General features: G+C 34.3%; 1 protein-coding gene across 8 annotated transcripts in view; it reads left to right on the top strand.

The window, feature by feature from the left end:
* LOC121378276 (netrin receptor UNC5C-like) overlaps positions 1 to 15,957 on the top strand; it is a 174,616-nt gene that overhangs the window by 120,135 nt on the left and 38,524 nt on the right. For 3 of the 8 annotated variants that reach the window (XM_041506366.1, XM_041506362.1, XM_041506361.1), the window contains 2 exons: positions 6,656 to 6,712; positions 10,902 to 10,943. The exons of 1 other annotated variant lie outside the window; for it this stretch is intronic. In XM_041506366.1, the coding sequence (XP_041362300.1) occupies positions 6,656 to 6,712; positions 10,902 to 10,943 (99 nt within the window). The remainder of the gene's footprint in view (positions 1 to 6,655; positions 6,713 to 10,901; positions 10,944 to 15,957) is intronic. 4 more of the 8 variants (XM_041506369.1, XM_041506364.1, XM_041506367.1 and 1 more) reach the window with 2 other exon arrangements.

Below are 15,957 nucleotides of genomic sequence, written 5' to 3'. Positions count from 1 at the left end.
TCGGTGGGAGACATGTATTGCTTTAGCAGTACTCTCAGAATGTTTGGGCTTTTATTTTATCTATCTCTAAACCAAGTTTCGAAACAGTCGTGTATGTTAGACACCAAATAGCTATAGATTAAATAAAATGGCAACTTATATTTATATATGTGATGATGTAATGTATCTCATCAGGCAAACTTGTTGTTATGATGCCCACTCCCACAATCTGTCTATCTGTCTGCTTTTGGGCTGAGACGTAGCCCATGGCAACACACTCACTTGATGCTTAGTCGCTCTAGGATCGAAACCTGTTGGTGGGCCCGCTGGGTTATTTCTCGTTCCACTTAGTACACCATGACTGGCATATCAAAAGCTGTGGTATGTGCTATCCTGTCTATGGGATGGTTTGCATGTAAAACATCCCTTGCTACTAATGAAAAAACACAGCGGGTTTCCTCTCTAAGACTACATGTCAAAAGTACCAAATGTTTGACATCCAATAGCTGATGAGTATTAAATTAATTTGCTCAAGTGGTGTCATAAAACAAAGCAATTTTTTACCTTATCTTTTTTTTTGTAGAGTATATATGTATGCATTTCATAATTATTACTGCTGGGTGTATGCGATTATGTAACGTATTCCATCAGGCAATCTTTTTGTTTTGACGCCCACTCCCACGATCTGTCCCATCTGTCCCTGTGAGACTTGGTACAACTTCCATCTTTGACCTCCTATGACCTCCATTGGCCACTCGTGAAATAAAACACCTGGCAGAACGGATCAATGTCTGGTTATCTCCCCATCAGTGGACAGATTATCTCCCTTGGCGTTTCCAACCATTTATCTGCATTACTGTCAAAGGAAAAAATCTTGGTGAAGAATTGATCCAATTCTTGAAATACGAGGCCGATTGAGTTGCCTGCATTGAGGTAGAGTCAAGCCCCTGATTGTACTTGGGGGAACACCTGTGTTTTCAAATCACGGCTGTATCATTTTCGGCTTTCCTCGTGATTAGGTGGCAATCACGTTTATCTCCCCTTTGATGAATGAGGTTATTCCCACCATGTTGTTAGGTGTTTTGTGGCTAGTTAGGAAGTGTTCTGATCTGTTTGATAAAGCCCGTAGTGGAGATAGAACAGGATTTTAAAAGTCACCTTCAACTAGAGTTATCTCCCTTTTTAAAAGCAAAAACCGAAAACAAATAAGCAAAGTAAATGAACATTTCATTTGTTTAATGACACCGCTAGAGCACATTGATATATTAATAATCAGCTAATAGATTCCAAACAACTGGTAATTTTGACATAATAGTTTTAAAGAGGAAACTTGCTTAATTTTTCCATTACTGGCAAGGAACTTTTATATGCACCATCCCACAAACAGGATGGCACATACCAAGGCCTTTGATATACCAGTTGTAGTGTACTAACTGGAATGAAAAAAAGCTCAATGAATCCACCAACGAAGATCGATCCTATCAGGCGAGCACTTTATCACTGGGCTACATCCCCCCCCCCCCCCCATCCCCTTAAAAAAAAGTTTCAGAGTTTTTTTAATTTAAATTCTTAAGTTTAATATTGATTGTAACAATAAAGGTGAGAGAAAAATATATTTGTAATCATTAAAATCACCCCCCTGACTGAAAGATATCATTTTAAAAATGTGTTGCAACCCGTGCAATTGCCCACGGTAATCGACAATGCCATTTAGATTTTAGTTCTCCATAGCACTTTTTTTGCCTTGGAATAAATTCAGGTTTTTTTTAATGGCATGTTTGCTTGCCCTGGATATTTTCTTAATTGCAGGGGTTATGTTGTAATAATGAATGAATAAATCAAACCCCAGCATGAATGAAAAAACACACTGGCTACCAGGTGTCAAACAACTGTAATAATACCGCTGATAGTGTGTGCACTGATGACAGACACAATTATTTTTAGTTGTTTGTAATTGCAGTTATCTGTATCAGATATTCTGTGACATTTTAGACAGTTGTAGCAAAGAAAAGCCGTGGCACTTTAAATTACAGCCAAGATAAAAACGTAAAAAAGTGTTGTTTGTCATGTAACAGCTGTTGATAATATCTTTTCAACCTTTTCTTTCTTAAATCTTAAAATAACTTCATAGATTTACTTTTTTAAAAACTAAAAAGAAAAAGAAAAGAAAAAATCCCAATCTAAAATACAATAAAATGTATATTGACCTTTTCTTTCTTAAATCTTAAAATAACTTCATAGATTTACTTTTTTAAAAATGAAAATGAAAAAGAAAAGAAAAAATCCCAATCTAAAATACAATAAAATGTATATTGACCTTTTCTTTCTTAAATCTTAAAACAACTTCATAGATTTACTTTTTTAAAAACTAAAAACTAAAAAGAAAAAGAAAAACCCAACCCAGTCTAAAATACAATAAACTATGTATTAAGAGTCCATTCACAGTTGTAAACTGTTTTGGAGGTGTATAAATATAAGAAAAATGTCAAAGGATATTTGTATCAAAAATATTTTCATTATGAAAGCATAAATATTCATACCCTTCCCATCCCAGTGTATGGTATACATGTGTGCTCTCTAAAATGATTATAATTCTGAATAGCCCTTTAAAAACATACACATACATTATTTTGAAGTGAAATTACAGAGATAAATCTAGTTATGAAATCTGATATTGGAATCCATTGCCAGCCAAGAAAATATCTGATGGTTTCTGACAGCAAGAAAAACCGACTCACAGTGTGTGGTATATATATGCATATTAATCTTGGAGATTATGCACATTTCTCTGTCAACATTAATTTGAAAAATGTGAAAAAAAAGAACCACGACCCTTTAAAGGCATCTGTCAGTAAGATAACCAGCAGAATTCTTTTGTTCGTATCTGACACGCTGGATCATTTGGTATGTAGAGAAACTGGTCAGTTCGGAAAGAAGCATGTGCCAAACTATTTCCTGATGGACAAGTTCTCCGACTAAGGAGGAAAAAACAGCACAGAAAATTGGCCAGTTTGTCAGCATCCAATCAGCCATTTTGAGATATACACCCAGCCTGAGCTTAATCAGTGGTCAGACGGTCTAGTTCTAACTGTCAGTGTGACTTATGTCCCTTTGTGAAAGTCTTCTGATAAGTATGTTGTGAATAAGTGAAACATACACGCCTGCTAGCTTTGTGTGTGGTTTCGAGACTATCTGAAATGAATCTTTTGTGTTCTTGCTGAGATACATGCATTGTAAAGCAAATAGTTTGAGCTGTATGTTATTGCCAAGAATAAAAGTGCTGTGAATTGCTCTTATGGTTATAACGCCAAGTTTAATCTTTAAATTTTTTAAATTGTATTATTATTATTATTACTACTTCTTTTTTCTTTTTTTACAAATGGCTACATGGTTGTCACATACAATTTGACCATTCTTATATTAAAATGTTTAAAAGTCAATTTGAGATAGTTATTAATTAATTAATTTATTTACATAACCAATACTCAATATAAAATAATAAATTAACAATTAAATGCTCTTTGTAGTGTGGAAAATACAGTTAACTAAATATTACTAGAATAAAAATTTGACAAATATTACACTTCATCTACCAATGTGGAAAACAAAAACTGCATTACATAAGATCAGTATAAAAATTTATAGTTTATGGACATATTATTTAATGATATATATAAAATGTCACTTGATGCTATTTTATAATAATGCCCACAGGATGCATTAGGAGAAGAAAGCAAAGGAATATTTGTTTTTCGACACTGTAGCACACTGTAGCACATTTTGAGTTATCACTACATGTATTGATGTCTGAGATGTGATTATTTTAACACTTGGTTGAGAGAGAGAGAGAGACAGAGACAGAGAGAGACAGAGAGAGACAGAGAGAGATACAGAGAGGGAGAGTGTGTGGGAGGGAGAGAGAGAGAACGAGAGAGAGAGAGAGAGAGAGAGAGAGAGAGAGAGAGAGAGAGAGAGAGAGAGAGAGAGAGAGAGAGAGAGAGAGAGAGAGAGAGAGAGAGAGACAGAGAGAGAAAGAGAGAAAGAGAGAGAGAGATGGACAGAAATAGAGATCAGACAGAGAGAGACACACAAAGAGAGAAACCTGCTGCTGCCACATAGCCTTTACCAACTATTTGTACTTTCCAATAGACAGGACAGTACTTACAATGAACTTTGATATGCCAACTGTGAGACACTAATTAAGATCAGAGAAAAAAGATATTGTATTTGTGGTGTGAGTGCTCTACTATGGAGCTACACCTCTTCCCCTATGTGGAGAGAGGACACAAACCTTTACGATTATAATTTTCAGCACTGATGTTACTCGTATCATAGTCCCTCCATGAGAAATGCTGAATCATCAAATTATTCTAAAAGACTGTTTAAAAAGAGTCCCACAAGTGCAGACTGCAGCACAAGCCTGGGTTATGTATGAATGACTTGACTATTTCAATCTGTTTACACTTGACACAAGATTTATAGCATCTCGCTGAGGGGTTGTTGCCATAGTTATCTGTCACCTGGGGAAGAAAAACATTCAGGTGAAGGGGTGGGGGTGGGGATGGGGTGGGTGGTGTCATTCTGGGGACATATTCAAATTGTTTATATTTGTCACAGATGATAGTGCACTAAAGAGTTATGCATTAAACAAACCAGTTTCCGATAAGCAATAGATGACCTTGGTCGGTTTGTCCAGGCTCAGTGATCAGCAGACAGCTGGATCAGTCATCAGGAATTACACAATCATAACATTATTCTGTAATACAACAATAGGAGTCAAAAACACAATAAATAGCATTTTAAATGTTATGCAGATTAAATCCATGCTCTGTGATGTAAAAACATTTTCGGTCAGTTGACCGGCCTCGGTGGCATCGTGGTTAGGCCATCGGTCTACAGACTGCTAGGTACTGGGTTCAGATCCCAGTCAAGGCATTCGATTTTTAATCCAGATACTGACTCCAAACCCTAAGTGAGTGCTCTGCAAGGCTCAACGGGTAGGTGTAAACCACTTGCACTGATCAGTGATCCATAACTGGTTCAACAAAGGCCATGGTTTGTGCTATCCTGCCTGTGGGAAGCGCAAATAAAAGATCCCTTGCTGCTAATTGGAAAGAGGGTTTCCTCTCCAAATATGTGTGGTCCTTAACCATATGTCTGATGCCATATAACCATAAATAAAATGTGTTGAGTGCATCGTTAAATAAAACATATCTTTCTTCTTTTTTTCCCGGTCAGTTGGGAACTGCACAATGATACATCATTCTTGAATTCATCAATGGAGAGTGAATGATATGATGAATGCATTTTTGAAAATTATAGCTTTATAAACATTGCCTTAATTATTTACTGACATCTCAAAAAAACCTTTACAAGGCTTGAAATTTTATATTATAGAAAATCAACAAACGATACGATGGGATATGTGTCACAATGCACTTCGTGATACATGCAAATTGTTTGTAAGGTGGTTTCTAAATTAGTTCTTTTCAATTAGCAACAATATTTATTAAATTATTCAAATTTTATGTATGTAAAATTTCTCTTGGACGTCAGTATACATGAGGTAAAAATAATTTTAAACTTTTCTTGAATATTATATGCTTTCTTAATTGTAACAAAAAGGATAAGCACAAATATTGCTACTAACAACGACATAAATCAAACAAAACAAAAGCGAAAAAAACCTAAAAAATAAATAAAATGGCAACAATAAAACCCCACAAAAATATGTAATGTATATTTTCTCCACAATTTGAATACATAACAGTTGGTACTTCGTTCAATTTCCCTTTTGTTTTTAAAATAATTTTTCTTTTTCTTTTTTTTGTTATATATACACTAAGCCTAAGCGACATCTTTAATAAACATCAATGAATCTGTAACACACTTCCCTATAGCCAGAACAGTTAGAACATACCATGTTTTAGTTAATGAGCAGTGGAGCACTGGTTTAGACTAGTTTTCGGATGAAACAATTATGAATTGGAAATCAGGGCAAATCATTGTAATAAAACACCTGTACGAGGGATAAATCTAATTAACTATTTCTCTTTGTTTACAATGACAGAAGATTTATTGTTTGTTGTCATGGAACAGTTGGCATGTTTTGTTCTACTTCATCAGCTGTTGTTCTTTACCACCTCGAGAATGTCTAACTTTGATTTTTTTTTCAAAGCAAGTTACCATTTACATAATAATAGTAACATTTGTTTTGTTCAGAGGTTGTTAGATTTTCATTCCATTTCAACTTATTTTTGCGCTTATATCCAATTAAGGATCAAGCACGCTCTCCTGGGCACACACCTCAGCTATCTGCAGGGCTGTTTTCCAGGGCAGAGGGTTAGTTGTTAATTGTTAGTGGTTGGTGAGAGAGAAGAGGGTATAGTGGCCTTACACCTAGCCACCAAGTTGTTAAAACTCACTCTGGATGGGAGCCGGTACCAGGCTGTGAATCCTGTACCTACCAGCCTTATGTCCGATGACTTGACCATGACACCACCGAGGCCAGTTGGGTTGTTACAAAAAGGGTTACATATCACCAAGGGAAACAACTCTAAAGGTTACAAATTTTCGTTAACACATGGTAGCTTTTGAAGAAACGAGTGTACGGACAAATTCCCCTCTGAATCTGTCCTGTTTTTATGATGGCGTTTTTCGAAATTTGGCATTTCAGACAAACGACAAATCTCCCCAAGATTTGGTTCCACTCAGAAGGCTGAAACCAAGATAGGTAAGAGGAGAATAGTGGGTGGCCGTGACCCAATTTTTAACCCCTAGATGTGTTTTCCTTGGGCACCTAATGTGCTTTTCTAACTCTAATCATTCTGTTCTTTGTCTCTTGGTAGCTGCTTTGTCATCACAGCGTGATCGTTTGGTTTAGACTATTTTCTATAAATAACCATTTTATTTTTCACCTGCTAATACCTTTTTATTATAGATACTTAGACAGGGCTTTAAATTGCACCAAAGTTGAGAAGCAATTGACACTGCCCAATAATAATCACGCCTAAATTCAGTGCAAACAAGTTGACCTCAAAACATTTCATCTCAAAATCACTGAAATATTGATCTGAAATTAGATTAAATGAACTTGAATTGAATTTCTGAATAGCAACAATTATTTATTAACTGTTAATAATATCAGAGTATTCAGAGGGCAATTTCACAAAACATCGTAAGTTTATATCTGTGACTAGCAGTTATACTGGGTATACATTTACAAGTGTTTGGCATCTATTTCACGAAGAAAATTTACATCATTAAGGAAAATGGAGCATTTTAAAGACAAGCAAAAATGAAATAAGTGTACCTTTAACTGTATTTATTGTACTACATATATAATAGTAATAAGAATTGTGGTTTAGTCATACATGTAGATTTACATTTACGTGCAAAACTAGGCTTTCAATGTTTTGTGAAATTGGGCCCTGAACAGTAAGAAGTTAATAATATTACTAGACTAACTAGATCTCAGAATATTCAGAAGAGTTAAAAACACCCAGTTGTGTCCAACTTAGTGAGATCTAAAGCCCTGCTAGATACATTAACCACCAAGTTGACTAATAGTTGTTTGTCATGGAACTGGAGGAGGCATTTGTAAGTTAATAACACAAGTTTATATTTTTGCATAAGAATTTTAACCTGCTCACTTAATCAAGCTCATTGGTTAATTTTAATGTATAACTTTCTTTATCAGCTCACCTGAGCTACTTGATTGGTTAATTACAATGTGTTGTCTCTTAACCTGCTTATCTTAATACAATCTGATAGGCTAATTATGGTTTGTTTTTGGAAAATGGAAGAATTTTCTAATGGAATAAAGATGGCTGCCTTACATTACAGTCAATCAAACTTTGCAAACTGAAAAAAACAACTTTGTTGCAAGAAAACTGAAATGATGAATTTAATGCAAGAATTTTTATTAGATATTTTTCATAGTGTAATCTAGTTTAGTATAGTCTTTCTATCCTTTCCTAACAGTGTTCAATAGTAATAGAGTTTAAAATTCAGTACCGTAATGTTCCCATTAGACACCACACAGTAAAATAATCTTTCCTATTGCAACATCTAATGCACTTTGTAGAACTCACACCTTAGCATATAGATGAAGAAGTTTATGGTTTTATACTTTGAAAATATGAGATATAGTTGAGATGTTTCTTTCACATTTTCTTAATTTAGTTGTTTTTTTCTTTTCACATTAGTAACTGACATCGAGATTGACTTTGGTTTGATTTTAACATATTCATTTTAACCAAGACATGATTTTTCACCTAGTCACTATACCCCTTAGTGTTTAATTTGACATATAAAAAGGCCTGAAAATAATATATAAAGGAACTTTACTGCTAATAAAAAAGAGTTCTGTGTCTAATAGTAGTTATGGGTTTCTTGTAGTTATTGTCTCGTATTGATGATAGGAAAAGGTGAGATATAGGTATTAATTTCTGATGTCATCAACTTTTGCATTTAGTTCAAATGTTCAATTCACATTTAGGTCCATTTCTCAACAACTGTAAGACTTAGATCATTGAAATTTGGCTTATAGTTGCATCTATGAATGCTCATCTCAATGCATGTTTAAACAATTAAACATTTATTAAGTTTAAAAAGTTAATTTTTAAATTTAATATAAAGTGAAACCTTACAAAACCGGACCCTCTCTAAACTGGAATTCCCTCAAAGCCAGGAGGTTTTTCACGGTCCCTTTTTAATAATCAGTACAGAAGTTAACCTCTCTAAACTGGATACCTCTTAAAACTAAACATTTTACTTGGTTCTGAGGGTGTCTGGTTTAGAGGGATTTTCTGTAATAATTTGTTTTGTTTTAAAGCAGTCTACTGTAAGTCATTAAAACAACAATCATAACGATATTTCAAAACAAAGATATTAAAGTGAGATAATTATGCAAGGGTGTGTGCTGTGGATTTAAACTTTGAAGTGCCCTGGATAAAATCCATCAGCATATGAAAATAATATATATTGAGTGTATTTGTGTTTTTATAGGGTGTGTGTTTCCGTGTACGTGTGTGCGTGTGTGTGTGTGATTTTTTAGGTTTTTTTCAGGATAGGATTGGTTGCATCTAATGCCTATTAGTGTATTTTGGAATGCTGTAGGTGCCTACCAGTACATTTAAAGTTGTACCCTTCTGCCCCTGAAACACTGGATGACATCATTGAGTTGTAGTAGACACAGATGTGAGTCGTTCTAGCTTTGTGACTGTGGATACAGATGTAAGCTGTGTTGGTTTTGTGACTGTGGATACAGATGTAAGCCGTGTTAGATGGGTTTCTATCATTCTTACCATCATCCACGAGTTGTCTTAACGTCTCTGTACTAGTCACAAGATTCACACATATCATCAAGTAAAAAATGTGTTTGTCAGCCGAGTGGGTAAAAGGTACTTAGCCTTACTAATCTACCTGTCAGGAGCAAGCCAAGCGTGTGTGCTTTAGTGAGGGAAACCATCTTGTTTTTCCGCTCTTCGAGATTTCTTTCATATCTGCAGCTCGTTTGAATGATCTGAGTCTAATAAACGGCATCATGGGAAAGATGATGTCTTACTCAGCGAGTTGAGAAGTTATTTTTTTGTTGGGTAGACTTTGAAATAATAATAAAATAAAAAATTAGGTTGTTGAATTTTATTTTTGTCTTAGATTGCAGATAGTATAGAGTGATAGTAAAATGATGGGATAAAAAGCAAATTAATGATGTAAGATACAAGAGTGTAAAGCAATAACTGTTGTACAACTGCATGATTTCTAGTAAAGGAGAAGATGTGTTTGATAAAAAGACAGGGCATAAATGTTCAAGTATTTCAGCAGTATGTGTACATGGTTTCAAAAAAAAAAAAAAAAAAAAAAAAAAAATCATTAATAGAAAATACATGTTTACGCATTTCTAGAATCCTAAGTTTTCAGATGTCAGTCTGGAAAGAAACTTGTTTTAGCCAATTTTCAGGTTTATAGGGTATTTGTTTGAAAATTAAAAAAATGTGGCTAATTTAAACAACATTTCATTAGCCAAAACCTAAATGTTGTAGCCACTTAGTATAAAAATGGGCAATTTGCTAATTTGGCAATGGGCAGGATTTGATTGATTGAAACATATTTTATTATATATAATGTACAAATGGATTGGGCACAAGTTATTCAACTTATGAGGCCCTCTCCTAATAACATACAATAATGAAAATATGATAATGGGCAGGGTGAGCCCCGAGTTCTCTACAGTAGGTTTGTAGTTATTAATGTTAGTCACTTCCTATTCATACTCACTCTTGTCTTTCTCAGTTTGTAAACAGAAAATAAAAGATGACTTTTTTTATTAAATATATATTTTTTAAAATAATGGTGCCTTGTGTTTGACAGTTTTACCTTTCAAAATAGATCAAATTCTATTGATGGATTTATGGGAGCTCACCTGGCACTACCCCTCCCCCAACCTTTGGCAGTGGACTGCACCCTACTAACATTGTCCTTTTATTCCTTATATTATTTAATACCAGTATTCAAGTCGACATATCCTGCATTGCACGTAGCCTCATCTCCAATTCCACAAAATCTTGTATTCAGTACTGAATTTGTGTATATCTTGAAAATAAATGTGATGGGAACAATTTATTTCAAATATGTTCCTTCGACTATTGAGGAACTTATGTTAAATGTAAATAACAATATATACATACAAATTTAATACATTTATTTACAAATATGCATAATAATTAATTAAACAAGTACTGTTGTATCAATTAATCATTGTATTAACATTTTTTACCTGTATAAATTAGTTTTCTACTGTGTTTATTGAGTGGTTTATTGTCATGCGTACCGTTTTGGTGATAATCTGTTTGATTCTCTTCGATTTAAAAGTAAGAATGATACACGGAATCACTCATGTGGAATATTGCATTTTTCAGAACTGAATACATACAACTCATTTGTAGAAAAGTCTGCCGAAGGTTAGTTGTGTTTGTGTTTGTTCTGTGTTGTGTTGGATTGTTAGTTGCAACACATTTCTGTCTTTTGTTTGTTGTTTGTCAATATGGAATATGCAGTACTAAATGGAGTAGAGGGATTTGTTTGGTGATCTTCAGGCTGAATGTAACAGAGACATAATATTAAACTCCTGCTAAATATAGAAAAAACCCTGAAAAAGTTTATTTGTTGTATACATATACATATATACGTACGTACGCGCGCACACCCACACCTACACATATACACACATACACATGTACACATAACACACACACACACACACACATACACACCAAAAGAAATACATTTCTAAAACAGTCAGCTTAAAAATTGGCTTTTAAATGCAAAATGCACACACACACACACACACACACATACACACACACAAACTCTCTCTCTCTCTCTCACACTCACACACACACCAAAAGAAATAAATTTCTCAAACAAATCAGCTTAAAAGTTTGCTTTTAAATGCAAAATACACACACACACACACACATACACACACACACACACACACTCACACTCACACCAAAAGAAATAAATTTCTCAAACAAATTAGCTTAAAAGTTTGCTTTTAAATGCAAAATGCACACACACACACACACACACACACACACACACACCAAAAGAAATAAATTCCCCCCAAAATCAGCTTAAAAATTGGCTTTTAAATGCAAAATGGGAAAACCTATAAATATTATAAATATGCCAGAAAACTGCAGATTTCTAAACAAATAAAATAAAAGATTTCGTCTTCAAATTAACAGAAGGGCTAATCTTTCTTCTCAATCAAAAATTGGGGGGAAAAACGCATTATTGTTTAAATCTCTTGCTGTGAAGTTCTGATTATCTCCAACACCAAATTAAAACACTAAATTATCATCCATCAAGAATTTGACCATGACACAAAATGGTCATCTTTCATTTTAATACAAAATGGAAGGATATGATGTTGGTGTTGGTGTTGGTGGTGGTGGAGGGAATATATTATACATGTCAAATTTGGCTGGCAATGACTGCAGATATCTCTATTTTCGTGTGTAGTTGGCTCTGCTCCATAGCACGTAGCTTGAGGCTGAAATGAGACAGATAGCAAGCAAATAAAGCACATAAAAATTATTTTGTGTCAGCACAGAACAAACACTGCACACATAAACCATAGTGAAGTCTGCACTTCGTTATCAGATAACACAAACTTTAGTTAAAATATTTTAGACTTTTAAAAAACATTTGTGTTGCCTAGGGTTGCAAATTTTTGTGTGTATGGTACTTCTTTACCCGAATCACAGACGCAAGGTTGATGAAAACTTTATTACTTTTTTCAATAGCTTTTTTCTTTTTTTCTTTTTTTTTAATTTCTGGTTTGTTATCTGTATTATAGGCTCCAGATGTTTTAAAATAATTTTCTGTAAAATAATCAATTAAGGTAAGCCTTTGACAAAACGAAAATAACAAATCTTTTTATAAAAAATGTATATATATATATATATATATATATAGGTATTGCCCAGATCAACCGACTATTTAAATTAATTACTACAATTATAACTTATTTTTAAGAAGATTAGTAGATATAGGTATTATATTATTAATTCAGTTTTAAAAAAAGACTAATGTTACTAATATAGTATACACACAAAATGGAAAATAAAAGTAATAGAAAAATTGGTATATGCATGTTGCCATGTGTATCATGCAATGCAATAGACTGATTAGCAGGCTGTGCTTTTAAATTAATATTTCAAATTTATAATAAAAAATCGTAAATATATTAAAGCATTCTATTCTTATTCCTCCTAATGACATAAGTATAATTGCTGTTTTGACAATAGAAAGAAATGTTTTATTTAACGATGCACTCAACACATTTTATTTACGGTTATATGGTTACGGACAACACAGATTTTGAGAGGAAACCCGCTGTCGCCACATAGGCTACTCTTTTACGACAGGCAGCAAGGGATCTTTTATTTGCGCTTCCCACAGGCAGGATAGCACAAACCATGGCCTTTGTTGAACCAGTTATGGATCACTGGTCGGTGCAAGTGGTTTACTCCTATCCATTGAGCCTTGCGGAGCACTCACTCAGGGTTTGGAATCGGTATCTGGATTAAAAAACCCACGCCTCGACTGGGATCTGAACCCAGTACCTACCAGCCTGTAGACCGATGGCTAACCACGACGCCACCGAGGCTGGTGTTTTGTCAATAGATGCAGTTTACCATTTAGATTTGGCAAAATAAAATTAAAATTCTGGTTGAAAATTCTAAGAACCAAAAAAATTATTGTAATAGTTAATTGCCCAAAATATATGTTTTTCATAACAGACTTTATTACTGCAAATGTTAGCTTCGTTGTCATGCTTTTATTCAACTAAACTTTCTTGAGCATACACCTCAACTATCTGGGCCGTCTGTTCAAGGCAGTGCGGGTTAATAATTAGTTGTTAGTGGTTAGTGAGGGAGAAGTCAGTGTAGTACATCCACATGAGCCATTGAAACTCACTGTAGATGGGAACCAGTGACTGGATGTGAACCCAAAACCCATCAGACATAACTGGTATATCAAAGGCTGTGGTAGGTGCTATCCTGTCTGTGGGATGATACATATAAAAGATAAATGAAAAAATGTATCAGGTTTCTTCTCAAAGACTATGTCAGAATACTCAAATTTTTGACATCCAATAGCCAATGATTAGTAAATCAATGTGCTCTAGTGGTGTCATTAAACAAAACAAAGTTATAATAACTGTGTCTTGTTATAAAATTCATGACCAGTTACTAATGTAGTTAGCCATGTTGTATATATAGATAGATGCAACGCATTCCAAGTGAAGCCACTTTCAGTCGAAAGTATCATCTTTTCCATGCTGCAAGTTAGTAAATCATATTTGAATTATATCTTATCAGAACTTGTTAAAACCAAACCCCTCATACTTAATGGCTACTTTAGGTGCACTTTATATAAGGTTTATCTTGCTCCAAATTTCTGATATCACCATTTATTGCCATCAAACATGGCCCCAGAGTAAAGGGAGAACACCTGGGTTGTAAGTAACAGCAGATTGACTCTCTAGGCTGAGGAGGGCAAGAAGTGCAAAACAAACTAATTAGGGGACAGATCAAACATGTCAACACCCAACCGCTGGCTTAACCTTTGACCTCGCTAACTTATCATACATGAGGCTTCTTGTTTCAGTCCTCCAGTGTGGCTGATTTATTAGTTATATTACAAGTGCAATTGTTAAGTGATTATTCTCCCCTTGTTAAACCAGTTTTGTAGGAAAGGAGGACCCAGTCACATAAATATATGAAGCACGTAAATCTGTTTATATCCAATAACAGTATTGGTATTAAAATGAACAAATGTCTTATCAATATTTATGTTTCATTAAAAAAAAATATATAAATGAAAATATAGGTTTGTTATGTTTACCATGGTTTAATATTTTTTGGTCTTATCACAACTGTGTACACATACTCTGTAAAATATAGTTGTAAAATATAGTTCTAGATTTAAAGTGACAGACTCTAGGTTTTTTTTTAAACATTAAGGCATATTTTTCACTATTAGAGCCGTTTTTGATAACTAAAACATATATTTCTCAGTTTTTATTGTTTAGATTATCCATTTCTATACATTCGAAATGTGTCTGGTCATCCTGGTGTTTTTAACATCACAAAATTTATTTTCATATTTGTAAAAACGCATGTACGTCTGAGAAATAACGGTTATGGAGTTGAGTTTTAGTCCTATTTTTATGGATATTTCACTGTTTCAATGCCACAAGCTCTTGTTTCACTTTATTTTAACTTTATCCAAATGTGGTGCAGGTTTGTAAATTAACCAAACTTAGTGTCCATTTTCAAATATTAAAACTAGGGCCCGTGCCTTTAATAAAGTGCAAGGCAGCATGTAATGTACATTTGTGTATGTACATATATAAAATCAGTGTATGTATTATTCAATAATATGGCATGACTTTATTGTATGTTGGCACTATTAAAGTCATGTTTTATAGATATGTATTATTAATGAACTTAATATGCATACTCTCTTATGGATGTTATTTATATTAGTTGTATGCAGAGTTCATTAATAATGCATAGCTAACCAAGATTTTATTATTCGTATACAAATTAATTATGGGTCATAAAACATTACGTGTAGACTTTTATTGTTCTTTGTGTGTGTGTGTGTGTGATGTTAATTAATATTATTCCTCACAGGACCAGCCTCGGTGGCATCATGGTTAGGCCATCGGTCTACAGGCTGGTAGGTAATGGGTTCGGATCCCAGTCGAGGCATGGGATTTTTAATCCAGATACCGATTCCAAACCCTGAGTGAGTGCTCCACAAGGCTCAATGGGTAGGTGTAAACCACTTGCACTGACCAGTGATCCATAACTGGTTCAACAAAGGCCATGGTTTGTGCTATCCTGCCTGTGGAAAGTGCAAATAAAAGATCCCTTGCTGCTAATCAAAAAGAGTAGCCCATGTAGTGGCGACAGCGCGTTTCCTCTCAAAATCTGTGTGGTCCTTAACCATATGTCTGACGCCATATAACCGTAAATAAAATGTGTTGAGTGCGTCGTTAAATAAAACATTTCTTTCTTTCTTTCGTCACAGGATGGTAGGGGATATCCGGGGGGGGGGGGGGGGGTAGTAGGAATCATTGTTTTAGGGCTTTAATCAACATAAATCAGCAGAATCTTACACTGAAAATGGAAAATGCTTTAATTGGCATGCAAACTGAATGATCTTTGACATGAAATTTTTATGTCCTCCTGCACTTACACCAAGTTGAAAAGACAAAGAAAACTATTGCACTCTGAACACCTGAACTTTAGCCTCCCCAAGACCACAGAACCCATATTTCATGCTTTCCGAATGGGTTTTCCTTTCAAAATTCTAACTTTAATTAACAAGCAGTATTGTAAAAGTCGAGTTACGACTGATAACGGTTTGCTTACAGACACACTCACTGTTCAT

Source organism: Gigantopelta aegis, chromosome 8 (genome assembly GCF_016097555.1).
Source record: "Gigantopelta aegis isolate Gae_Host chromosome 8, Gae_host_genome, whole genome shotgun sequence".
Lineage (NCBI taxonomy): Eukaryota > Metazoa > Mollusca > Gastropoda > Neomphalida > Peltospiridae > Gigantopelta > Gigantopelta aegis.
The sequence above is the reverse complement of the archived record's forward strand: the minus strand, read 5'-3'. Positions and strand labels throughout refer to the sequence as shown.